The sequence below is a fragment of the Meleagris gallopavo genome, chromosome 17 (assembly GCF_000146605.3).
Source record: "Meleagris gallopavo isolate NT-WF06-2002-E0010 breed Aviagen turkey brand Nicholas breeding stock chromosome 17, Turkey_5.1, whole genome shotgun sequence".
Taxonomy (NCBI): Eukaryota; Metazoa; Chordata; class Aves; order Galliformes; family Phasianidae; genus Meleagris; species Meleagris gallopavo.
In genome coordinates, this window is record NC_015027.2 from 6,724,600 (window position 1) to 6,750,702 (window position 26,103).

The 26,103-nt window shown below is 53.3% G+C and overlaps 2 protein-coding genes across 4 annotated transcripts; both read left to right on the forward strand.

The window, feature by feature from the left end:
- The first annotated feature begins 57 nt into the window (after positions 1-57).
- Positions 58-4,436, forward strand: UNG (uracil DNA glycosylase). The gene is made up of 7 exons (XM_010720214.3): positions 58-231; positions 771-971; positions 1,051-1,146; positions 1,641-1,738; positions 2,505-2,593; positions 2,756-2,934; positions 3,410-4,436. The coding sequence occupies exons 1-7, from the start codon at positions 142-144 to the stop codon at positions 3,548-3,550; spliced, it is 894 nt and encodes a 297-aa protein (XP_010718516.1). The 5' UTR covers positions 58-141; the 3' UTR covers positions 3,551-4,436.
- A 170-nt stretch (positions 4,437-4,606) lies between these two features.
- ACACB (acetyl-CoA carboxylase beta) lies at positions 4,607-25,962 on the forward strand. Of its 3 annotated transcripts, none has more exons than XM_010720215.3 (53): positions 4,607-4,872; positions 5,585-5,993; positions 7,395-7,527; positions 7,704-7,842; positions 7,979-8,088; positions 8,492-8,573; positions 9,064-9,162; positions 9,433-9,542; positions 9,754-9,864; positions 10,034-10,243; positions 10,539-10,709; positions 10,882-11,043; positions 11,221-11,384; positions 11,936-12,086; positions 12,164-12,267; positions 12,877-12,958; positions 13,428-13,573; positions 13,643-13,793; positions 13,874-14,008; positions 14,400-14,546; positions 14,652-14,840; positions 15,053-15,153; positions 15,227-15,315; positions 15,393-15,517; positions 15,902-16,015; positions 16,097-16,210; positions 16,593-16,682; positions 16,781-16,899; positions 17,056-17,214; positions 17,303-17,402; positions 17,492-17,599; positions 17,675-17,731; positions 18,275-18,316; positions 18,387-18,602; positions 18,686-18,841; positions 19,414-19,617; positions 19,712-19,867; positions 20,157-20,279; positions 20,469-20,738; positions 21,030-21,127; positions 21,241-21,361; positions 21,456-21,566; positions 21,968-22,111; positions 22,195-22,315; positions 22,483-22,579; positions 22,761-22,857; positions 23,095-23,230; positions 23,320-23,497; positions 23,728-23,840; positions 23,942-24,096; positions 24,229-24,399; positions 24,667-24,803; positions 24,908-25,962. In XM_010720215.3, exons 2-53 carry the CDS (start codon positions 5,593-5,595, stop codon positions 25,032-25,034), a joined length of 7,146 nt encoding a protein of 2,381 aa, XP_010718517.1. In that variant the 5' UTR covers positions 4,607-4,872; positions 5,585-5,592; the 3' UTR covers positions 25,035-25,962. The 3 variants fall into 3 exon arrangements, with proteins under 3 accessions (XP_010718517.1, XP_010718518.1, XP_019476605.1); XM_010720216.3 differs by having other exon boundaries at positions 17,077-17,214; XM_019621060.2 differs by lacking the exon at positions 4,607-4,872 and adding an exon at positions 5,133-5,263.
- The last annotated feature ends 141 nt before the right edge of the window (positions 25,963-26,103 follow it).

The following is a 26,103-nucleotide window of genomic DNA, read 5'->3' on the forward strand; positions in this document are numbered from 1 at the left end:
AAGCCCCGCCCCCTGCCGCCACCAGGCCCCGCCCCCGGCGCCTGCGCGAGCTTTTGGCGCCAAATCGTACCCCCGCCCCCTTCGACCACCTTCTCGCGCCGGTCCCGCCGCTGTCGCCTTCCCTCCGGCACTGCCGCAGCTATGATCGGGCAGAAGACGCTGCATTGCTTCTTCAGCACCGCGCCGTCGAGGAAACGCAGCCGCTCCCCAGAGCCTGGCGGTGGTACTGAGGTAACTGTGTGGTGGAGGCTATAGGGGTAGAGGAGCGTTCGGGACGCTGGAAGTGGCTGAGGGCTGCGCAGGGCACTGGAGGCTGGTGAGGTGGGGGTTGCTGAGAGCTGTTGGCTGTTGAAGCGCTGGTGTGGGGAGTGCGGTGCTAGCGGCCGTTGGGAGCTGCTTCCAAAAGCCCGCGGTTCTGCACGCTTGACTGAGCAACAAATAACATCCAATAGGCGCTGCAGGCTTGATTACGTCACGATTGCTAGGCAGACTAGCATACCGCTCCCGTCGAGAGCCAATAGAAATAAGCAGATTTTTTTACGCTGGCCAATGGGAGAGTGCGGGATCAGAGCCGCGCTTGTGGGCGGGCCCTCTTAGGGCGCGGTGACCAATCGGGACAGGTCTGTCGCTGTTTTGCCGCGAAAAAGACGCGTGTGTTGTGGGGAGGGGCGGATTGTGGCATGGCGGTCTCAGGGCTGCTGCTCGGCAAGCGGCTGGGCCGCGCCTCTCTGCGCCCGTTCTGCAGCTGTCTCTTCTCTCGCCGTTTGCAGGACGATGCCGCTAAGAGGCTGAAGACCTTGGATCATGAAGCGGGCAGGGCCTCAGCGCTGAGCCCTGAGCAGCTGGAGCGGATGCGCAGGAACAAAGAGTTGGCACTGCGGCGGCTGAACGAGCGCAGCGTTCCTCCGGGCTTCGGGGAGAGCTGGCGGCGGCAGCTGGCGGCGGAGTTCACCAAGCCCTACTTCGTGGACGTGAGTGTCTAGGGCTGACCCCGAACCGTGCTGCTGCCCCAGTGCTACCCCTGCACTGATCCCCCTGTTCTGCTTGCAGCTGATGGCATTCGTGGCCGAGGAGAGGAAGAAACACACGGTGTACCCGCCCCCGGAGCAGGTCTTCACTTGGACACAGATGTGTGACATCAGAGATGTGAGTAGGGTGGGGGTGGTTTGGATTAGAAGTCCGTTAGGGGTGGGGCTCATGGAAGGGTGGGGCTTGATTTGGAGTCTTGTGCATCTTGGGTTTTCTCGTATCTAATGAACTGTAATACAGAAATATGTATGGTAGTGTTTAAGGGAATGCGTTGCTAATAAGCTGTGTGTGTAGCCATCAGTTTCACAGTGAATGTGGCATAGAATTCAAAACTCAGAAAGCTTCTTTGGAAACATTCATCAAGTGGATTGTGTAAACTTTGGTCTTTTGCATTCAAAGCACTTCCGCAATCTTGGCAGCACAGTTGTGGTGTTAGCCTCTGGTAGGGGCTGTTTCTTAACTTGAATATAATGTCACTGATTGAAAGGCAGTTACTGGGTTTTTTTTGTCTGTATTTGTTCTAGGATAGAGCCTGTATGCAAGCTTTTCTTTTGTTTCCATTTTTTGGGAAACAGTAATATGATTCAGTACTAATTAAGGTCTGCTTCCAGGTAAAAGTTGTAATTTTGGGACAAGATCCTTATCACGGACCTAATCAAGCTCATGGGCTCTGTTTCAGTGTCCAGAAACCTGTTCCACCTCCCCCCAGGTATGGCAGTACCCACCTTACAAAATTCCTTTCTTTAACAAATTATTTTTGGTTCTTTTACTCACACCTGTGAGATAATTAATGAGATACTACAGGTGTGCTTTACCTAGCAGAAACATCTTAAAGACACAGATCATTTTCTGTAGGTTTTATTCTCAAGAATGTGCTGCAAACAAGTGTTATTTTAAATGATTAGATGGGACTCAGTGCAGTCCTTGTTTAGGGGAAGAGCAGTGAGTGATGCTGTCTGCTCTTATCTATAAATGAGTATCTTTAATGGCACAGGTCTGTCTTGTGCTGATTGTCTGCAGTGAGTTTTTGACACTTGAGTGCTGCTAGAAGTGCTTGTATGATTAGGAGTTGAGTAATGAATGGAAAGGCAAAGGTGTAACTTACCCAGGAGGAATAATAGGAACTTAAATAGAAACTGGACAAAGACTTTCAGATCATAGAGGGGTTTGAGTTGGAACCCCAAAGGCCACCTGTTCCCACTGCCTGCAGTGCACAGGGATACCCACAGCTCCAGCAGTGCTCACAGCCCCGTCCCCTGAGCGTGGCTGTGTGCAGGGATGGGGCACCACCACCTCTCTGGGCAACCTGTGCCTTGCTGTCCTCAGAGTAAGCAACTTATTTGTATCCAATCTAAAAGTCTAATAAATAAAATATATCTGAGATACATTAGCTTGTTTGAGTGTCTAAATACCAAATTGTTTGTCTGTCCCAGGTGCATAGTTCATAATCTTTTGTCTTTCTCCCATGATCTCAGTCTGGAAAATATTTACAAAGAACTGTCCACTGATATTGAAGACTTCACCCATCCTGGTCACGGTGATCTGACTGGCTGGGCCAAGCAGGGTAAGGCATCCTAAAAATCAGATCTGTGGTTGGGCACAGCCTATCCGTAAAGCAAAATCAATTCTGGTCGCCCTAGCAAGTACCTTGGGATGAAAATATTCCTATGATTTCTTCTCAAGGGAAGCAGAAGGCAGCTAACCTGTAGCTTTGTTTGTGTGCTAGGTGTGCTCCTGCTCAACGCTGTCCTCACGGTGCGAGCCCACCAAGCCACGTCCCACAAGGAGAAGGGCTGGGAGCAGTTCACAGATGTGGTGGTCTCCTGGCTGAACAAGAACCTGCATGGAGTTGTTTTCATGCTGTGGGGAGCTTATGCGCAGAGGAAGGGCAGCTCTATTGACAGGGTATGGGGTCGTGCAGTGGCTCACTAATGTTTTTAGTTAAGGGGTGGACGCTAGAGGGTGCTTTCTTCACAGGGTTGTGTTTTAGTCCCTGCTTGAACTCTGCTGCTGCCAAACTTGATTGCCCTTTTGTTTAGCTTGGTCTTTGCCAGAGTTAAGCAACAAAAGTGGAGCAAGAGTAATGTTCTGTTGTGAGAAGAGCCTCCAGCTGATGGCAGAGCTGGTATTTCTAGGAAAAATCTCATGAATAAGTGTTGTTAGGATAACAGCAACTGAAAAATGGGCTGGGAGTTATTGCTTCTGTGCAGCCTGCCCTCAGTGGGATAAAAGTCTCTGCCTTTATGGCTGAGTTCTTCAGCCCTCCTTTCTTGGTCTGATGACTGAGGAAATGCGGAGAGGAAATTAAACAACGTGGGGCAGCCAGCCTTGTCCCTGAAAGTGCAGAGATCTAACGAGCTGTTTCCTTCACCCTTCACAGAAACGCCACCACGTCCTGCAGACGGTTCACCCTTCCCCTCTTTCTGTGAACAGAGGGTTTTTTGGCTGCCGGCATTTCTCCAAGACAAACGAGCTCCTAAAGAAGTCTGGCAAGAAGCCCATTGATTGGAGAGCGCTCTGAGCTGTGAGCATCAGCTCTGGGGCCAGATGGGTGCAAACAGCCCCTGTTGGAAGGGCTGTCTGGTTTCTGAGAAACTTCTGCTGACCTGAGGATTGTCCTTGGATGTCAATCAAGGAACAAAAGGCCTAACTCTAAGAGATTTGGGGTTTTTTCCAGAGCAAATTGAATGACTTATCTGCTTTTGGAAGGGATCTCAGCCTGGCTTGAGGCAAAGGAAAACAGTTTCATGTTAATTTGTTTGGTTTTTATGCTGGGAACATTTTTTGAGGGCCTTGCGAAGGGGTGTGAATTCTTGCAGGTGAAGCTGCTGCTGCTGTACATTGCCTGCCTTGCTTCTCCCTTCTCCCCTGCATCCTGCTGTACAAATCTGTGTTTCTTAGTGGGGGGAGTGGAACTGGAGTCCCTGGTCCCCACTGGAGCCAAGGCTGACTTAAAAGCAATGCACCATCAGACTTTATCTGGTGCCTCACTGAGGTTTCAGGATTAACCAGATGAGCTCCATGATACTGAGGGAGGTTCCTGCAGATCTCACTGCCACTTCCAGCAGATACCTGTCCATCAAGCTGCCAAGTGATGGGCTGAATGTTTCAGAATATTTACGATCTTAAATCTTAATACAGCGATACTTCTGTGCTCTGCCTTCATAGGAGAAAATTATTTGTTCTGGTGGCCAGAAATCTGTTGGCTCTTCCTGGCTGAATGTGAGAGCTCTGGGTGTCCAGTCCTGCTTTGTTTCCGTGCTTTCTTTTAATGAAAGTGCTTTGTTTAAAAGTCGTTTTTTAAACCTTGTATTTGCTCCAGGAGGTGGCACTAGTTGGTGGAGCTTCCTTCATATCTGTTTGGGTTTGGTGTGTTGTTTTTTTTTAAATAAAAATCCTCTTCTTTACATTGTGCTGTGATCTTCCAGGGCTGGAAATGAGCAGAGGAGTGGGTGGTGGGGCTGATGGCACAGGGACGGCAGCAGCAGCTATTCCTAACCCTCCCCATCCCCCCCATAGCTGTCATGGCACCTTTGTCCCACAAGGATCGCATGTCCCCGTCTCTGCTTTCCGCCCTCTCCTTCCAGCAGAAGTTTTCCAGCCGTGCTAACGGGGAAATATTTATGCTTGACGTGAACGTCACGTGCGAGCAGAGGGAGATCGGAGCGCAGGCTGCGGGCCTGAAACGTAAACCTGCGGTGGTCAGGAGCTGCCCCCAGCCTGCGGGCCCTGCGGGGGTCACCGTCCCAACTTGGGGACAAAGTTGGGGGTCCAGCACAGAGCTGTGGTCCTTTGGGTTGGCTTTGAGCTCATCTTGGGACGCCAGCGGGCTTGGAGATGATGGTGAGTGAGATGGTGGTGGTGGCATTGGATCCCTGAGTGGGGGCGTGCTGAGGTTGAAAAGGGGGAGGTGGGTTGCTGTGGTGGCACGGGGGGGTGTGAGAAGCCCTGCAGCCCTCCTTTAACTAACCTAGCATTGGCATTCACCTTGGAGGTGCTGAGATTTGCATTGGGTCAATCTCAATAATTACCTGCAGAGGAAGATAGGGTGACAGTTTCCCCCCTCCCCCCCCCTCGTTAACTGCTGGCAGAACCAAATGTTCCGTTTAACAGCCCTTCCACCTCAGGGCACTGTGGGGCTGCTGGCCCTGATGGCTGTTGCCCCCTCCTCCCCCACCCCCTTCCTCATGGCCGGGTACCCATTTTAGCCATGAGGTGCTTTTCTATCAGGGAGGTAAAAACTGCTTGAGGTGTTAACAGACAGAACGGGAGGGTGGGTTGGGTGCTTTGGGGAGCACTGGGGGGGGGGCGACAGGGGCGAAAGTGGAGGAGAGTGGGCTGGGAATGCTGGAGGGCATGGTGGGCTGGGGGGTGGGAATGTTGGGGGACAAGGTGGGCTGGGTGCTGTAGGGAGCACTGGGGGAAACAAAGGTTTCCTGGCTGCTGGGGGCTGGTGGGGTGTTGGAGCCCAGAGCTGGGCCTAAAGGAGCCCCTGAGGGTTGAGCTTAGCCTGTGGCGCAGCAAAACTCATGGAGCAGCCCCATTTTTTCCCCAGGGTGGTGAATGTTGCTGGCGTCCGTGCTCCTGATGATCTTTGCACTGCTCGTCTTGACCAAGATGTCCACCTTGAACGCCAGGAATGAAGATGAGATCGCTGAGCAGAGCCCAGCCCCGCCTCCCCCCCCAGAGCTGGCGGCCTCCCTAAACCCCCCGGTCCCCAGCCCCCCATTGCAGCCTGCCATGGGGGAGCAGGAGCAGATTGTGGTGTACAACCCCACTGCGCTCCGCAGGCCCACCCTGGCCAAGTTTGTGCTGGGCTCCTTTGAGGACAACTCCTCTGATGACGAGGTGGTAGCTGCAGCTTTCAGGGTGGGCAGCCGCCGCAGCAGCCTGGCCAGTGCAGGGGGGACGGGTGCTGAGCCCCCCGCCACTGCTGCTCCACAGGAACCCACTGTTGGCATAAGGTAAAATGCAATGCTGTTGGGGGGGCATCAGCATGTGGGGGTTTCTCTGCCTAAGGAGGTGAGATTGGTGGTGGTCACAGTGCTGAGCCTACAGGACAGGCAGCAGCAGGTGCTGCCACGTGGTCTCCATCCCTCCAAGTGACTGTTCTGTGCAGGAGCATCACTGGATACGTTTTGTGGGATGGGAATCTGCAAGTTTATCTGAGTTTTTTTTGTGCCTATACATGCACTTATCCATGCACTTACGTGTGCAACTACATTGCACTCACACATACTCTTGCTTTTGCACGAGCAAGTGTTGCTCTGCACCCTCAAGGCCAAGTTCCTCCAGGACTAGCCCAGCTGCAGCGAGCACTTTACATTTTTCCCCTTTGTAGAAGCAGTTCTTTGGTGGTTTTTTGGTGTGTAAGTCAATGAAAAGCAGTGAGTTTTGCTCTGTGAGTAGTACCATAGTGAGCACTGCCCTGGGGCAGCTCACTGACTTGCATCTGTGCTTGCTGAGCTACAAACTCTAACCTTTTTTTTTTTTTTTCCCTTGGCCAAAAGATGTAGAAATGAGAGCTTTCTCCTATATTGTCAATGCTGAGTTTTGCAAAACACCTCTTGACTTCCTAAGCCTCTGCATGTTTGAGTTAGAGTCTACAGGGTGACGTAAGCCTGCAGCAGCAATGCTCTGTGCCATTCGTGTAAGGGTACAGGAGGTGCTGCCTGCTGGCAGCACTCAGCAGCTTCCCATGCAAACACAGCTAATGACAATTATAAATAACTGGAAACAAAGCCCTGCTGCACAGCTCCTCCTGCCTGCTCTGCTCTCACTGCTGTTAAAAATAAAAGACCTTTGCAGGATGATGAAAACTGACAGCTCCATCACCCAGCACAGCCAAATGGTATCTTCTTGTTGAGCTGGGTGTTTGGGAGATGTCAGGCACCTCTGGTTTCCATCTGCACCAGAACACAGGAAGAGCTCTTCTGTTGGTGCCCAAGCTGCAGGGCAGAGTTGGTTGGTGCAGTTTGCAGGATGGTTTGGGTGCATTGGCTTTGCAGTGGGGCTTGGGACAATGCTGGTAAACTGTTTAAAATTGTGGCTGCTCATAAAATATACTAAATTGATGGAGAGAATGGAGTATTTCTTGAGCTCCCAGGGGGCTGTCAGCGTATTTCCCCTTGAAATAAGCATGCCATGTGTTGGTAGTGCAAAAATAGGTCATGGGGGAGAGGAGGGGCAGGTTGTTTTTTTGCCTTTGCTTATTTGTAGCCCAGCCATGAAATAATAACAAAAGATCCAAATTGCTGCTTTACATCCTCAGGGATCCCCTGTGTTTTTCCCAGGGATCTGGGGTTTAAATCACAAAATGCTGTTTTCATCCCAAATTGCTTCCCCGATTGTTTCATCCCCTGCAGGCCTAGCATGTCTGGGCTGCACCTGGCGAAGCGCAGCCGCGAGCACCGCAAGATGGACCTGCAGAGGGACTTCACTGTGGCCTCACCTGCTGAGTTCATCGCCCGCTTCGGGGGGACCCGCGTCATTGAGAAGGTGTCTGCCTGCTTTTGCCTTGCCTGGTTGCTTTTTAGGGCGCATCCTTGGGCTGCCTCTATCTGGAGCTGCCATCCCCTCGGTTTCACCCTCCCTTGGAAGCCCTGCATTGCCGTTCCTTGGTGTTCAGCTCCTGTGTTCCTACACTTGCTCTAGCGATGCCCCTGGCCCCGCAGGTCCTGATTGCCAACAATGGCATCGCTGCTGTCAAATGCATGCGCTCCATCCGCCGCTGGGCCTACGAGATGTTCCGAAATGAGCGTGCCATTCGGTTTGTGGTCATGGTCACCCCTGAAGATCTCAAGGCTAACGCAGGTAATTCCTTAAAACAGATCCCAGGACTGATCAGCCCAGTGTGGGCTCCTCTTCCATGCGACCAGATCCAGGAATAAATGATTTCCCGCTCCCCAGATGTGGAAGGAGACCCCCACTGCTGTGTGCTGTCTTTCAGAGTACATCAGAATGGCAGATCACTACGTGCCTGTCCCTGGAGGGGCCAACAACAACAACTATGCCAACGTGGAGCTGATTGTGGACATTTCCAAACGGATCCCAGTCCAGGTAACAGCTTAGAATTGGTCTCTCATCTCTTTGCTGGGCTTACCCTTATGACTTAAGGGATGACCAGTTCTATGAGGAGAGCAAAGCTGAAGAAAATGGTGTAGAAATTGGCAGGGATGTTTCCCTTGACCAGTCTGGTCCAGAAAAGAGGGAAAAGCACAAAGCTTTGCTGTGCTTTTGTCAGTGTGATTCAGAATCATGCTGGTGCCTCAATGCCTCCCTCCTGCGCCAGCGGGGTTTTCACAGACTATAATTAACTGTTGGGAAGCAGGGATGGCATAAGGGGTGCTCCAAGATGGAGCGATACTCCCCCAGCACAGAGGAACCAGGCATGATGCCAAGGCCTAAGGGAGGATGCTGGGTCAGGAGATAACTGCTCGTGCTGCTCCTTCTCTTGTGCCAGGCGGTATGGGCTGGCTGGGGACATGCCTCGGAAAACCCCAAGCTGCCAGAGCTGCTGCAGAAAAATGGGATAGCTTTCCTAGGTAAGGTCTTGCTGCTTTTGCCTTGTTTGTAGGGAGATGTGGACTCTGGGATAGTGGATGTGTGTATTCTTGATCCCTAGTGACACCAGTTCCATGTGTGCATCTACCCATTTCATGTGTCCTGCAGTGTGGCAGTCCCCAGGCCCTTTTCCTGGAGCTATCCCAAGGGTTCTACTGTTTTCTGTTGTTGTCTTTTTTTTTTTTTCTTCACCATGCTGGTGCAGTTCAGGAGGAACATTGGATAGAAGCAGATAGTTTGTGTTGCCCAGCTCAGGGACATCCCAGTCTGCCCCTTGTGCTCCATTCCACAGTGGGCAGTGTGTTTATGGAGGCATTCCCTGCATCCCTGTCTTGCCAGAGGGGCCATCCATCTGCCTGATGGTGCCACCTCATTGGGGAGCAGCTTCCTGCTGCACTGATAGCCTCTGGGCAACAGAGCTGAGCCAGCTTCCAGGCTGGCCCTGCTCATCCCTTCCTTCCCTGTCCAAAGGTCCCCCCAGCGATGCCATGTGGGCCCTGGGGGATAAAGTTGCCTCTACCATCGTGGCTCAGACAGTCCAGATACCAACGCTGCCATGGAGTGGGAGTGGTAAGACCTTCACTGCAACTCCATACACCCTCTCTGTTGTGATTTCTCCCTCTTTGCCTCCCCTTTCCCAAAGAAAACACTGACCTGGGGCCCCTAGCCCAAGTGGGCTGCAGATACTGGGGATCCCATGACAGCTGAGCAGCTGTTGGTTTGGACAGGGGTGCACAGACACGGGGGAAGTGATATACACCACCATGGGGTCCCCAGCATGCTGTCCCCACGGTGGCCCTACTGCCTCTGTGGTGACCACAGCCCCAAGTATGCCTGCAGGTCTGGTGGCCCAGTGGTCTGAGGAGGACCAGAAGAATCAGCAGATGATCAGCATTCCCCTCGAGACGTACGGACAGGGCTGCGTGAAGGATGTGGAAGAAGGCCTGGAGGTAAAGCTGAGTGCATGAGCAGCCAGTTATCTCTTGCATGCCGTTATTTCTCTTTGGAGCCTGCAAGCTCCAGCCCTTTCGGGCTCCCAGCCCATACAACAGTGATACAAGGGTGTTTTGGTAGCAGTTTGTTCCTCTGTGCTGGTGCAGCTCTGAGTGATCCAGGTGGGCTCCAGAGCACTATGGCCACACCATTCCTTGTCCCCCTCAGGTGGCCAAGAGGATCGGATACCCACTGATGATCAAGGCAGCAGAAGGAGGTGGGGGCAAAGGCATCCGGAAAGTGGAGGCAGCAGAGGAGTTTGGGACCTGCTTCCGACAGGTGAGAGGTGCCCAGAGCATGGAGCCCAATCCCATCCCCTCAGGCAGGCTGGGACACACTAGGGTTTTGCACCCACCCATGCATCCTGTGCTTCCCTGCTGGGCTTTCTGTGGGAATTGGGGTAAATTTCAGAGCACAGTGCTAAAGTGTGACCCTCTCCCCTCCACAGGTGCAGGCAGAGGCACCTGGGTCCCCCATTTTCCTGATGAAGCTGGCCCAGCACGCGCGGCACCTGGAGGTGCAGGTGCTGGCTGATGAGTATGGCAATGCCATCTCCCTCTTTGGCCGTGACTGCTCCATCCAGCGCCGGCACCAGAAGATCATCGAGGAGGCACCCGTCACCATTGCAGCTCCTGCTGTCATTGAGGTGATGGAGAAGGTGGGTGACCCTGGTCTTCAGGTGGCGTGGAATTTAATGAGAAAATGATCCTTGCTGAATTTATTGTGGTTTGAGGCACCTGTGACCCCTAAGGAAGGGAGGGACTCCATGATATGAGCAAGCTTGGACTTGTGAGCACGTTGAGGCAGCATTCTTCTTCCCTATCCTTCCCAAAGACAGCCATTGGTCCTCTTTGTGTCCTTGCTCCATGCAAGGACGTTACTGCCCCGTTGTCTGGCACAGCCCTGGCTCTGCAGCGGTTGTTTCTCAGTGCTGTGGTTTCATGGTCCTGCAGTGCGCCGTCCGCCTGGCACAGATGGTGGGCTATGTGAGCACAGGCACTGTCGAGTATCTCTACAGTGAAGATGGGAGCTTCCACTTCCTTGAGCTGAACCCACGCCTGCAGGTCGAGCACCCTTGCACAGAGATGATCGCAGATGTGAACCTCCCTGCTGCCCAGCTCCAGGTACCTAATGCAGCAGGGAGGCTGCAGGCAGAAGCAATGCAGTGTCTCCCCTTTGCCTCTGGCTCTCTGCCTTTGCAGCTTAGCTGCTCTTCCTCTAGCTCCCAAAAGCTGTATGTGTGATGCTAAAGCCTTGCACTAACGGCTCAAGTTCTCTTCCTTGTTCTTTGTGCAGATTGCAATGGGCATCCCCTTGCACAGGATAAAAGACATCCGAGTGCTGTATGGGGAGAGCCCATGGGGCGATACTCCCATCTGCTTCAACAACCCTGCCAACCCCCCGGTGCCCAGGGGCCACGTCATTGCCGCACGCATCACCAGTGAGAATCCTGAGGAGGTGAGCTGTGGGGACAGGGGGACCTGCTGTCCTCCCCAGTGGGACAGCTCTGAGGGGAACTCAGCCCATGGGGCCAGTGAAACCTTCATAAAACACAGGGGGGGTCCCTCCTTCCTCTTATTTATACATGCATGGGGTCTGAGACTTCTTTCTCAGTGCCTTCTGCTCTTTGTTTAGGGTTTCAAGCCCAGCTCAGGGACGGTACAGGAACTGAATTTCCGCAGCAGCAAGAATGTCTGGGGGTATTTCAGCGTGGCAGCTGCTGGGGGACTGCACGAATTTGCTGATTCCCAGTTTGGGCACTGCTTCTCGTGGGGAGAGAACAGAGAGGAGGCCATCTCGTGAGTGTGGCAGCTGGGGCTGGAAAGGGAAAGGCTCCTAGTAGGTGCATAAGCCAGAAAAGCTGGCTCTTCTCTCAGGTGATAGTGCTGCTGTACTGATCGGCTTATTGGTGTTGCGGAGGCTGTCTGATGAAAGCCAAGGTTTTCAAACAGCAATGATGTTATGGTGCCTTAAAGACGGGCAGTTCTTGCTGTTGAGCAGTAATTAAGCAACGTGAAATGGAATTGTCTTGGGTATTTAAGTGCACGGTGTTGTCCCTTTCCTTCCCTGCAGGGATGTTTTATCTGGATGCTGTAGCATTCGGGGTGAGGTATTCATAGTCTCATCTCTGTGTCTTCATCCTGCAGCTTTTGGCTGCTGCTTAGCAGCCCTTTGATATGCTGATGGGCCATGGAGACACTCAAACAGTCAGTATGGCTTGCTCTTTGTGGAAGGTGGAAACCAGGGGCAGCTTCTGGTGTCTGAAGTGTTTGGGGACAACTCTGAAAGCAGGGGAAGGGTGCAGCAGTGCCTTGCTTGGTCATTAATGGAAGTTTTATCTCCCTGAAAGGAATATGGTGGTGGCCCTGAAAGAACTTTCCATCCGTGGGGATTTCCGCACCACAGTGGAATATCTGATAAAACTTTTGGAGACGGAGAGCTTCCAGAGCAATGAGATCGACACCGGCTGGCTGGACCATCTGATCGCTGAGAAAGTGCAGGTGGGGGAGATTGGCCCCTAACACATCTGATCACCTTCTGTGGGAAGATACCAAGCCCTTTATTGTCACCCCCCCAGGCAGAGAAGCCGGACACGATGCTGGGTGTTGTCTGTGGTGCTCTGAACGTCGCAGATGCTGCCTTCAGGACGTGCATGACTGACTTCCTACACTCGCTGGAGAGGTGCAGGGTGGGAGCTGCCTGTGTTGGGTGGTGGGACCTGATGGCTGTGGGCACAGGGGACACGGGGAGAGCATGTTCTGCTACTGGAAGCTGGTGTAGCTCCTGCAAGTACGGTGATCTGTGTTCTGCTCTACCTTGGCCATCCTCTTTCCCTCTTTTGCTTTGCAAATTTTGGAGGTGATGTCTCAGTGCAGCAGTGCCTCAGGACTTGATGAGCCTTCAGGGCTATGCCTTCTCCACGTTGCTTTATCTGTAGAGAAGTGCAGTGTTTCATGTAGTTGTGAAAGTAGCATTTCAGGGAAAGCAGCTCAGCTGAATGCAGCTTGCTCCTGGTTTGCACTTGAACATCAAGGTTATTCCTCGACAAGGACGCCTGGGGCTCTCCCCCAGGCCTTTATCTGAGTGTGTTTTGCCAGTCTCTGCCCTGCTCTGTAAGAGGTGCACACGTGGGCTGTGTACAAACAGATGCCTGTCCCCTCTGGTCACCTTCCCCATGCAATCTGACACCAGCAGCACTGCTGACACATGGCCCACTTGGCTGCCTGCCGCTTTGCACAGGCGAGAAATGAAACCCTGGTGGTGCCTGACCTCATATCTGATGTGTTTCAGGGGCCAGGTGCTGCCTGCAGCCTCCTTGCTGAACATTATCGACGTGGAGCTCATCTACGAGGGCATGAAATATGTTCTCCAGGTAGGGACCGTGCTGTACTCCTCCCAGCAGTGCTGGCTGGCACCACTGGCTTCTCCCCAGTGTAGGGACATGTGTTCTGCTGATGGAAGGAGTATAAATACACAGTGAATACAAGGTTGTTGTTTAAAAATATGCAGCATAGGAAATGAGGTTGATAGCCTTGTTTTAAAAAGGCAGGTGTTTGCATACATCCTATTGCCCTGATCTTAACATGATCAAGAAGCATGATAATATGATGAAGAAAAGGGTGGATGTGGCACTGAGGGACGTGGTCAGTGGGCATGGTGGTGATGGACTGGAATTGGACTTGGTGATCTTAGAGGTCTTCTCCAACATTTACCATTCTATAAGGAGATCCTTATTTCCTTGGCTTGCAAGGGACCTTAAAGATTGCATAGTTCCAACCCTCAGTAAGTTAACTTCATGGAAAAACATCCTAAAAAATGGTGTCTCTGCCTGCTGCCCTCAGGTTGCCCGGCAGTCCTTGACAACGTATGTCATCATCATGAACCACACTCACATCGAGATAGATGTGCACCGGCTGACCGACGGCGGGCTGCTGCTCTCCTACGATGGCAACAGCTACACCACCTACATGAAGGAGGAGATCGACAGGTACCTCCTCGCTGGGCCCCAGGTCCCAGCAGCCTCGGGGCCGTGGTGAGACATTCCCCTCTCCTGAAGGTACCGGATCACGATTGGCAACAAAACGTGTGACTTTGAAAAGGAGAAGGACCCAACAGTGCTGCGCTCCCCATCTGCAGGAAAGCTGCTGCAGTACACAGTGGATGATGGCGGCCACGTTGCCGAGGGGAGCGTTTTTGCAGAGATTGAGGTGAGTGCTTTCCTGCAGCTCTGCCACGTGGCTCAAGATCAAAGCAGCAGTGGGTGACAGCTTTGCCCATCCTGGTGCAGGTGATGAAGATCATCATGACGCTGACGGTGGAGGAGGCAGGCAGGGTGCACTATGTCAAGCGGCCGGGTGCGCTGCTGGAGGCAGGCTGCGTCATTGCACAGCTCCAGCTGGATGATCCCACCAAAGTGAAGTCTGTGAGTCTGAAGGATAGCAGAGGGTGGTGGTTGAGGCATGGAGCTGAGCAGCCACTCTTTGGGGCACAGGTGGGGATGTGCTGTTGTCTTGGAACAGCACTGCATGCCCATGCTGCATCCCCAGGTGGCTGTGCAGGAGCTCAGGTGGCTGCTCCCCAGTGTGGCACTACATAAGCATCCTGTGCATGCTTCCATAAATTCACACTTACAGTTTTTCTGCATCCTTCTTGTGATGAGATACCGGCAGAAACATGAAGCTGGCCATTAGGTGCCAAACAAGTAGATGCTGGAGGGATGATGCGGCTTTCTGTTGGGGCAGCTGCACCTTTTGGGGGTGCCCCACACAATGTTGGGGACAATCTAGTACAAATAACCTGTTTGCTCTCTCTAGGCACAGCCATTCATGGGGGGGCTCCCAGCACAACAGACCCTCCCTATTACTGGTGAAAAACAGCACCAGGTTCTGCGCAATGTGCTTGACAACCTCACCAATGTCATGAATGGGTACTGCCTGCCCGAGCCCTACTTCAGCACCAAGGTGGGTGCCCAGGGCAAGGAGCACCCTCACCTCCTGGCAACCCACGTGCCCTGCAAGATATACAGCACTGGGGCTGCTGGGCTTCACCACTTCTGCTCCTTGCAGGTGAAGGAATGGGTGGCACAGCTGATGAAGACTCTGCGGGACCCCTCCTTGCCTCTCCTGGAGCTGCAGGAAATCATGACGAGCATTTCAGGAAGAATCCCTCTCTCGGTGGAGAAGGCGATCCGCAAAGTGATGGCTCAGTATGCCAGCAACATCACCTCTGTACTCTGCCGCTTCCCCAGCCAGCAGGTGAGCAGCTTGCCTTTGCCTCCCCTCTAGCTAGAGCTAGCCAGGAGCTTCCGCCTGCGTTTGTCCTGCTGGGAGATGATATCAAGAAATGATGGGTCATATTGCATTTTTTGCCTAGGGGAAAGTGGAAAAAAAAAAACAAACTTGAAAGCCGCTGTGCACTGCAGCACTGTCCCTGAGCGGTGCTAAGACCCTGTGCCCTCTCTTTTCAGATCGCCAGTGTGCTGGATACTCACGCAGCCACGCTGCAGAGGAAGGCTGAGCGGGAGGTCTTCTTCATGAACACGCAGAGTGTGGTGCAGCTGGTGCAGAGGTGAGCCTCGTGCCCTCCTTGCCCCCAGCCCATCGCTACCCCTCTGCAGCATGCCGAGCTCTTTGCTGCCCAGGTACCGTAGTGGCATCCGTGGCTACATGAAGGCGGTGGTGCTGGACCTGCTGAGACGCTACCTGCAAGTGGAGACACAGTTCCAGCAAGGTGAGGGCTTGAGACCCTGGGGAGGGGTTGTGGGGCTCCTAGGGGAGCTGCAAGGCTCACGATGCTCTGCCCCATAGCTCACTACGACAAGTGTGTCATCAGCCTGCGGGAGCAGTACAAACCCGACATGACCCCCGTGCTGGAGAGCATCTTCTCCCATGCCCAGGTGGCAAAGAAGAACCTGCTGGTGACCATGTTAATTGTGAGTGCAGGGAAAAGCCCATAAGCCTCATCACTGTGAATGGGACGTGGCTGCCACAGTGCTCAGCTGCCTGAAACCATCACAGCCCCATGCTTTTCCCTCAGAAGCAGGCAGAAGCTTAATAAACTGGTATTTCTCTACTCAGTGTAAACCCAGATTTGAGGGGTTGCATTCAAGCATCCATTCCTTTTTGGCCATGCAGTTGCTTGGTAAGGGATCATCTTGTCCCTTGCTTAGTATTGCTTTGCTGCACTGGGTTCAAGAAGTAGAATTTTGCTGGGTTTCATCCTTGTTCCCCACATGGGATCTCACCTCTGCTGTTTACATGGAGCAATCCCACCCGCAGTAAGGAGCTGAGTCAAACCTTGAGGTGATGCATTGCAGGACCAGCTGTGTGGCCGGGAACCCACGCTGACAGATGAGCTGGCAGCCATCCTGAACGAGCTGACACAGCTCAGTAAGACAGAACACTCTAAAGTGGCACTGAGAGCCCGGCAGGTCAGCAAGCACCGTGCTCTCTTACCCCTGTCCCATCTCCTAACCCCATCCCAGTGCTCCTGGTCACCTTTCTTCTTGCAGGTTCTCATTGCCTCTCACCTGCCCTCCTATGAGCTGCGGCACAACCAGGTGGAGTCCATATTCCTCTCCGCTATCGACATGTATGGACATGAGTTCTGCCCTGAAAACCTGAAGGTTGGGAACCTCACTTTTCCTCACAGTGAGAATTTTGCTTTTGGTTAGCTTTGAGGTTAGGTCTGCAAGTGGGTTAAGATTGAAAATAGCCAAAAAAATGTATTAAAGCCTTGCTGTAGTGTCAGCCCCTGCCCAAAGCAAAGGGGGGATGTGCCCCATTGCTGCTGGTTCCCGTTTCCTTCTTCTTACACTGCTGATGTGTGGGTCCCTGCCTGGGTCTGGCGGTATCCCTACGGTGGGCTGGGCATCCCAGCACATAGGTGTTGATTCCTGTGCAGCCCTTATTGATGGATCGCTCTGGGATGTGCCTCCTCCTTCCCTGTAGTTGAGTAAGGAGAGGTTCTGTTCCATCTTTGCCCTAAACATTGCTTTCTCCTCCTAGAAACTGATCCTCTCAGAAACCACCATCTTTGACGTGCTTCCTTTCTTCTTCTACCATGACAACCAGGTTGTGCGCATGGCAGCGCTGGAGGTGAGGGCTGGGAGCATACAGGGCAGCAAGCTCCCAGGGGTGCAGATGTGTGCAGATTCAGTGGTACCCACATCTATACCCCATCACCTCCTTCCCAGGTGTATGTGCGACGTGGGTACATTGCCTATGAGCTGAACAGCCTGCAGCACAGGCAGCTCTCAGATGGCACCTGCCTGGTAGAGTTCCAGTTCATGCTGCCCTTCTCTCACCCAAATAGGTACGGCACCTTCACCCTTCTGCCCACTCCCCCTCTGAGATCTTTTCTGTAAAGCTTCTGGATTTGCTTCTGCAATGTCTGAGAACCCTGGGAGGGAGGTGCTGGATGAGCCCTCTCTGGGTTGTGGTCTCACACAGGATCTATGGTGGTTGACAGCCACCTCTCTGCCCCACGCAGGATGTCTGTCCCCATCAGCATCTCCAACCCCGACCTGGCTCGGCACAGCACCGAGCTCTTCATGGACAGTGGCTTTTCCCCCCTGAGCCAACGGATGGGAGCCATGGTGGCCTTCAACAAATTTGAGGACTTCACAAGGTGGGAATGCAGGGAAACTCCTGGCTGTGGTGCTGTCCCCATGGGCTGTGGGACGAAGCGCTGGTTTCTCACCCCACTGTTTGGGCAGGAACTTTGATGAAGTGATCTCTTGCTTTGCTGACCCACCTTTGGAGAGTTCCCTCTTCAGTGAGGCACGAGCCACCATCTATGGGGAGGAGGATGCCAAGGTGGGCACAATAGTGCTGCTCTCCCACTCGGGACGGTGGCAGCACGGCTGTGCTGGGGCAAAAGGGCTGAGCCAGGCTCTCATTGCCAGAACATCCATGAGGAACCAATCCATATCCTCAACATTGCGCTCCGCCGGGCGGACCATGCCGAGGATGAGAAGCTGGTGCCTATCTTCAGAGCTTTTGCCCAGTCCAAGGTGCGTCTCATGGCACATTCCCTGCCTCCCCCTTGGGCTGGCCATACTCTGACCTTCTCATCTGCTTCTGTGCAGAAAAACATCCTTGTTGACTGTGGTCTCCGAAGAATCACGTTTCTCATTGCCCAGCAGGTCAGTGCAGACTGAATGCTGACAGGGTGGCTTTAGGTACATTATGCTTCTCACAGAATCATAAAATGGTTTGAGTCAGAAGGGATTCTTGAAGACCATCTCGTCCCACTGCCTGCAGTGCACAGGGACACCCAAAGCTTCATCAGTGCTCAGAGCCCCGTCCCCTGGCCTTGGATGCTTCCAGGGACGGGGCCTCTGTCTCCCTAAAGCCTATAGTGATGTCTAGAAATACTCTGTACTCAAAGCAGTGAGATGGATGTTCCTTGCACTGGGAGGGAGAGATGGGAATTAATGAACAGAGCATTCAATGACTGATTTATCTCTGGTGTTATCCTTCATGCTGCTAACGTCTCCAGTGTGGTTTCTGTGTGGTCCCTCCATACCTCTTAATTGCCCTTAAGGGCATCAATTACTTTTTAGCACTTTCCCCCACTGCGGGTGGAGGACTGCTTTTTATATCAAGTGAATCCACTACAATACAGAAAAAGCCTCTGCATTCCAGCTTTATTCACATCATTTTGTCTTTCCCCTTTTTTTCCCTAGAGAGAATTCCCAAAGTTTTTCACATTCAGAGCCAGGGATGAGGTAAAGCTGTCCCCCAGCCGGGATGGAGCGAGGTCTGTTTGTACGGCTCTCTCACCCCACACTGCACCAGTTTGCAGAGGACCGCATCTACCGGCACCTGGAGCCGGCGCTGGCCTTCCAGCTGGAGCTGAGCCGCATGCGCAACTTCGACCTGACAGCCATCCCCTGTGCCAACCACAAGATGCACCTCTACCTGGGGGCAGCCAAAGTGCAGGCGGGCGCCGAGGCCACCGACTATCGCTTCTTCATCCGTGCCATTGTGCGGCACTCAGACCTCATCACCAAGGCAAGGCCGGGAGCTGCGAGGCCGCCCTTCACTGCTGCCTTCCAGTCCTCGAGGAGATCTTGTAACCTCTTCGTGCACTGCAGGAGGCCTCCTTTGAGTACCTGCAGAACGAGGGTGAGCGCTTGCTCCTAGAGGCGATGGATGAGCTGGAGGTGGCCTTCAACAACACCAGCGTTCGCACCGACTGCAACCACATCTTTCTCAACTTTGTCCCCACTGTTGTCATGGACCCTTCCAAGGTACATTTCTGGGTATCCTGCTTCGCTGTGTATCAGAGTGGTGGGATGGAGGCTGCCTCATCCCCTGCGCCACCCTCCATGCTGACTATTGGACCTGGTCCTGTCTAGTGTACACTCAGTCTTGGACAGGGGATTGATTTGGCAGTCCCTGAAGCTCCTGTAGTTTAATTCCATGTTTGTGAGTTTGTTCACTCTGGGCTTTTTGCTGAGGAGATGCTGAGCTTTCACACTTAGCAACAAGCCTTGAGTCACTGCTTGGTCTTTGTAAGCACCAGTTTGCTGGAGGACACAAGGGTGAGTGGTGGGCTCTGCCCTCGGGCAGCACATGGCAGGAAAGTGATGACAGTGTCTGCCAAGGAGGCTGTAGAGGAGTGGCTTTCCCTCTTCCCAGTGGAGAGGCTGAATGGCAGCACTGATCCCTGGTTAGGAGAGAGGAGGAGAGGGAAGGGGATCCCCCGAAGCAAACCTGACGTGGCTATTTGGTGGAGATCCAATAGGCTGCTTCAATCTTGGTATCACATGCACGGTGTTCCCGGGGCTGGAGAGCAACCCCTGTGCTGTCCCACACCCAGATCGAGGAGTCGGTACGGGCCATGGTGATGCGCTATGGCAGCCGCCTCTGGAAGCTTCGGGTCCTGCAGGCAGAGGTGAAGATCAACATCCGCCTGACACCCACCGCCACGGCCATCCCCATCCGCCTCTCCCTGACCAACGAGTCTGGCTACTACCTGGACATCAGCCTCTATAAGGAAGTGAGGGACCCCAGCACTGGCAATGTGAGTACTGCAGAAAGTGGGAGCTCCTCCACGACCTCTCTGAGCTGCTCCCATGTCCGCCGGGAGGCAGCCAACACTCTGCCCTCTTCTGCAGATCATGTTCCAGTCCTATGGGGACAAGCAAGGGGCACAGCATGGCATGCTCATCAATACCCCCTATGTCACCAAGGACCTGCTCCAGGCCAAGCGCTTCCAGGCACAGTCCTTGGGCACCACCTATGTGTATGACTTCCCGGAGATGATCAGGCAGGTGTGTTTGGCTGAGCTGAATGAGGCTCCAAATTACTGAATTTCCACTTCTATTCCTCTTTTCCCTTTTGAGCTGGCAAAGGAGAAAAAGCGTCCAAACTGCCTGCGTTTTCGATTATACAAAGCATTTCAAAACTGCTTCCTAGCTCTTGCAAATTGTTATAGCTGTACTCATAAAGGATGTGAACTATAAAGCTCTGTGCAGAGTTCAGACACCAAGTTCTGCTCACATCAAGTTTCAGCAGCAGGCTTTGTGCCCTGTTCTTTCAGCCTGTCCCATGTCTCTGCAGGCTCTCTTCAAGCTGTGGGGGTCCTCAGATCTGCACCCCAAAGATGTCCTGACATACACAGAGCTGGTGCTGGACTCGCAGGGACAGCTGGTGCAGATGAACAGGCTCCCTGGAGGGAATGAGGTAGCGGGGAAGGGTTTGGGAGCAGGGTGCAGGGAAGCTGTACAGCCACAGGTAGAATCTGCTGGTGGCTTCCCTGATCCAAGCTTTGTTTCGAGCCCAAGGGATACTCCTCAAACAGCTTTGTCTGTCAGTTGCAATCTCCAGCTCTGGGAGGTGCCAGCCTTGTGACGTTGTACCGTTTTGGGGTAGGTGGGGATGGTTGCATTCAAAATGAAGCTGAAGACCCCTGAGTACCCAAAGGGTCGGGACATCGTGCTCATCTGCAATGACATCACACACATGATTGGCTCCTTTGGGCCGGAGGAGGACATGGTGTTCCTGAGAGCCTCGGAGCTGGCACGGGCTGAAGGCATCCCTCGTGTCTACATTGCTGCCAACAGCGGTGCGCGTATTGGCTTTGCTGACGAGATAAAGCACATGTTCCAGGTGGCCTGGGTGGACCCTGAGGACCCCTACAAGGTGTGTGGGCACCTTTCCTTTGGTTATCAGAGAAAGCAACAGAGAACTCAACGGGGGAAGAACTGGAGCTAAAAAGGGGAGATGAATCTTGTGGGATCAGCGCTAGGGAATGAAATCCCCAGTGCCACGGGGATGGTTTCCTCCACTTTCCGTGTTGGGGAGGAGATAAAAGTGCATATGTAGGCATGGTTGCTCCGTCCAGCCCTGCTCCTGACCCTGCTGTGAGGTTGGGTTTGGAGAGCTGGCTATATCCCATGTGAGTGTGCAGCTCATTCTCCTCCATATTTTCAGGGGTTCAAGTACCTGTACCTGACTCCCCAGGACTACACGAGAATCAGTGCCATGAACTCTGTGCACTGTGAGCATGTGGAGGAAGGGGGTGAGTCCAGGTGAGCCCTGCCCTGTGTCTCCCCACATCCTGGCTTGCTGTCCTGCTGGCCCCACCACGGAAGTGAGTTTTGCCCTGTCCTACCCACACCACTGCAGCACTGCCTTCCTGCAGGTACGTCCTTTTGGACATCATTGGGAAGGATAATGGTTTTGGAGTGGAAAACCTGCGAGCTGCTGGCACCATTGCTGGAGAGTCCAGTCGTGCTTATGATGAAATAGTGACCATCAGCATGGTACAACCTGTGCCCTTTCCCAATAGAGCTGGAGAGGATCACTGCTGCAGCCCACAATCCCAGTAACCCTGTATGTCCTTGTATGTGTGCCCAGGTGACTTGTCGTGCCATTGGGATCGGTGCATACCTAGTGAGGCTGGGCCAGCGTGTCATCCAGGTGGAGAACTCCCACATCATCCTGACTGGGGTCACAGCTCTCAATAAGGTACCGTGCTGCGGCCCATATCCTCACCCAGTGCTGTCTCTTTACTCTTTCCCTATCCTGTGGGAAGAGATGGAACACCCCCATGGGTCCTCATGAGATGTGTTTGTTAAGGAAATGCTACCCTGCAGGTGTTTGGTGTTGCTTTAGGGGCCAGAGCTGGGTTGCAGGGACAGTTCAGCTGTGATGCCAGAAGCAGGACCCATCTCTGGGCACAGTTCTGTGGCCTTGAGCTGATGTGAAACCTTCAGGTGTCTAAAATAGAGTTTAACATCAGCCTGGGAGGCAGAGATGGAAATTCAGCCTCAAAACACAGGGAATGCACCCAGACAGAGGCGGATAAAAAATGATCTGGAGAGGCAGTTCCTGTACTAGCAGAGACTTATCTATGTTTCTCTGCCTAGGTGTTGGGGCGTGAAGTTTACACATCCAATAACCAGCTGGGAGGTGTGCAGGTCATGCACAACAATGGTATTTCCCACATCACTGTCCCAGATGACTTTGAAGGAGTCTACACCATCCTGCAGTGGCTCTCCTACATGCCCAAGGTAGGAGGGTGCTGCAGGACGGTGGTGTGGGGTGTTATGGGGTACCTGGCTGGTGAGCTGCCCTCTGGGGCTTCCCCTTACAGGATAATCGGAGCCCAGTGCCTGTCATTGCCATAAGTGACCCCATCGAAAGAGAAATCGATTTTGTCCCTTCCAAAGTCCCTTATGACCCCAGGTGGATGCTGGCAGGGAGACCCCATCCAAGTGAGTGAGAGCAGCCCAAAGCCCCTGCAGCAGTGTGCCCAAATGCAACCTGTGGCTGCAAATGCTTCCATCCTTGTGCAGAATGTGCTTTTTGCTGCACACTGATGCATAAGGAGCCCTTAAGTGCACATGGTTGTGCCATTCCTCTTCCCTCTGTCTCTCTGCAGCTCTCAAGGGGACGTGGCAGAGTGGTTTCTTTGACCAGGGAAGCTTCCTGGAGATCATGAAGCCGTGGGCTCAGACGGTTGTGGTTGGCAGAGCGAGGTACAGCTGTGAGCAGGGGATGCTTCCCAACCCCTGATGCATGGATGCTGCGAGCACAGACAAGTGCAAGTCATCTTTGCCAATGGCACCGCTTTTGGGATGGTGACAGTGGGGTTGACATCTCTGGGGTGTGGCGTGGAGGGGAATTGGCTGCTACTGAGGCTGCCCTGCCTTGCTGCAGGCTGGGAGGTCTCCCTGTGGGCGTCATTGCTGTCGAGACACGCACTGTGGAGGTGACAATACCTGCAGACCCTGCCAACCCTGACTCGGAGGCAAAGGTGAGATCTCAGTGCTGTCATGAGGCAGAGGAAGAGCATCCAGCACTGAGGCTGGGGGAACAAGTGGGGATAAAGCTCAGCACAGTCTTTTGGCATGTCTTGACTCTCCTCGAAGGCAGTAAGATCAGGGTGTTCTCATTTTGTCTCCTTCCAGCTCTTGTGCACTGTGTGCCGCTGACTGCTGTGCCTGGAGGCGCTGACCCCAGACTCAGCACAGCTGCTCACTGTCTTTTCCAGATAGTCCAGCAGGCAGGACAGGTCTGGTTTCCAGATTCTGCTTTCAAAACAGCGCAGGCCATTCGGGACTTCAACCGTGAGCACCTCCCATTGATGATCTTTGCCAACTGGAGGGGCTTTTCCAGTGGCATGAAAGGTATCCAGGGTGCCCAGGTTGCTGTCCTTTGCCACCAGCCCTCCTGCAGCACTCGGGGTGTCTGGCTACTGAGTCCCTTTGCCTCCCAGACATGTATGACCAAATGCTGAAGTTTGGTGCCTTCATCGTCGATAGCCTGCGGGATTTTAAGCAGCCTGTCCTCGTGTACATCCCACCGCACGCCGAGCTGCGGGGTGGCTCCTGGGTGGTCATGGACCCCACCATCAACCCCCTGTATGTGGAGCTCTACGCAGACAAGGAGAGCAGGTCAGCCTCTGGTTTTCTCCAGTGCAAGTTAACATGCATCGGGGAATGCTGGAAGGGAGAACAGCCAAGAGTCCCAATCTGGAAACAAAACCCTGTTGGGTTTCCTTTCCCAAATTCTTAGGGGATAAAGTTGCCTGAATTGAAATGCTTTCCTATCAGCAATGACCTCTTTTCCCAGGATTTATTTTCCCCTGCAGATTGGTCCTTACTTCACCAAGTTTTCTTCCCAGGGGTGGCATTTTGGAGCCTGGAGGAACAGTGGAGATCAAGTTCAGGAAGAAAGATTTGGTGAAGACCATGAGAAGGATCGATAAAGTTTATGCCAAGCTTGTGGAGCAGCTGGGTAAGGGGAAAGGATCTTCAGCGTGTGGGCCTTGCGATGGCTAGGATGGGAGCACCAAGCAGAGCCCTTGCTGGGAAACAACAGCTGGTAATGTCCTGCAGGGACACCTGAACTGTCTGAGGGGCAGCGCAAGGAGCTGGAGAAGCAGCTCAAGGCCCGGGAGGAGCTCCTGCTGCCCATGTATTACCAGGTGGCCATGCACTTTGCTGACCTGCACGACACCCCTGGCCGCATGCAGGAGAAAGGCGTCATCACAGTGAGCATGGAGGCTGGGGAAGAGGCTTGCTGCAGGGGTTTTGCAGCAGCAGCATGAAAGGGAGAGTACCCCCTCTTACACATCTCCTCTTCCTCTGCAAAGACTTAACGTGGGCTCTGCCTGTTTCTGCAGGACATCCTGGAGTGGAAGAATGCCCGCTCATTCCTCTACTGGCGGCTGCGACGGCTGCTGCTGGAAGAGGTGGTGAAGTTGGAGATCCTGAAAGCCAACAGCAAGCTGAGCCACATCCACATCCAGTCCATGCTGCGGCGCTGGTTTATGGAGACAGAAGGAGCTGAGAAAGTATGTGGGGCCTTGGTTTTACCTAAGTCTTTTGCATTTTCAATAGTCTGTGAAGTTTTCATGGGTTCCGATTTTCAAACTAAGCCCTCTCTCTATGGCTGCTACATGGGTTGGGAGCAACGTTGCTGTGTTATATGTGCAGGATGAGGAGGACAATGTCATTATCCACTGTGCCGTGGGAGGAAAAGCCCAAGGATGTAGCAGAAGGGGGAGGATCAGAGCATGTGAGTAATGGGACCCCCCGGTTCATGGTGCTGCTCTCCCCAGGGGTACCTCTGGGACAACAACCAGGTGGTGGTGGAGTGGCTGGAGAAACACATGCAGGAGGATGACGGCAGCAAGTCAGCCATCCGGGAGAACATCAAGTACCTGAAACGGGACTACGTGCTCAAGCACATCCGGAGGTGAGTGGCTGCAGGAGCTGTGTGTGAGGGCACTGCCATCCCCTGTGCTGGGGACAGCGGGTGGTGGCCTCCCAGGCAGCCACGCTCTTCTGTCTGCCTTGCAGCCTGGTCCAAGCCAACCCCGAGGTGGCCATGGACTGCATCATCCAGATGGCTCAGCACATCACCCGCGCACAGAAGGCTCAGGTCGCCCATCTCCTGTCGACATTGGACAGTGAGAACCCGTCCTGAGCCAGCAGGAGGAGCACTGGTTCCTCAGCCCGCCAGCTGAAGCCTTGGGCTCTCACTTTGTGCCTAAATAAAGGATGCCAATGTCTGTACCTTAAGTTATGAAGATGCTCTCTCCATCTGGTGCTGGGTTTGGCAGAGATAAACTTGCTCCAAGCCAAAGCTGGAGTCTGGACCTGGTGTGGAAGGCTGATTTTTAGAAGAATTAAACATCTTTTACTGTGTTTTAGTTGCAAGCCCTGGCCTTAATCTTTTAAACAAGCACCAGTGTCAGACGCTGCACAAGACTGGCTGGAGCTGGATAATGGGAGAGATCTCCGTATGACTGTGTTGGGACTGACCATGCATTGGCACAAGGAAATATAAATACTGCTGAGGAAGGATCAGCCTCAAACTGATGCTTTAAAACAAACTCAGGAACAGCAAGGAGCCATTTGTCCCCATCCTTCCCTGCGCGGGGGAGCAGTCTGCAGACGTGACCACAAAAAGCTGGCAGCCAGAAAAGACATCAAGCTGTTCTGGGACTGGCTGCAGTAGGGGTATCAGTGGGGATATCAGCTGACTGTGCGCTTTGCAATGCCTCTGACTGTGTAACTTCACTGCAGGAGCATCACACTGGGCTTAGCTTTGGCTCTGAGCAGGGAGCACAGTGACAGTGCAAGGTGGGGACAGCTGCTTTGAGGGCAGCACTGGGACTGATGGGGTTTTGTTGGCACTTTCTTGGTTGTGTCTATGCTGAGGGCTGCAGGGAGGAGGTCTCCTCAACCTCATAGTGAGGATGAAAAAGACACAAGGAGATGCTTTCTGGTTTGGAAGGAGTCACTGCACCGTCAGGGATCTTGGAGTGCTGCTGCTCACTGTGCAGGAGGTGAAGGAGACATTCACCCAAACCAACACCAATAAAATGAGCACTGTCCTCAAGGGAAACCTTCCTGAGCTCTTTTGTTTTGTCATTGTATAAACCCAGGACCTGAGAAGGGAATAGTGACTGCTGCTGTGCGGCATGCAGCACAACAATAGTTTTGGTGCACAGCATCCCTCACCATGTATTTAGGTACTGAGATTTTCAGCA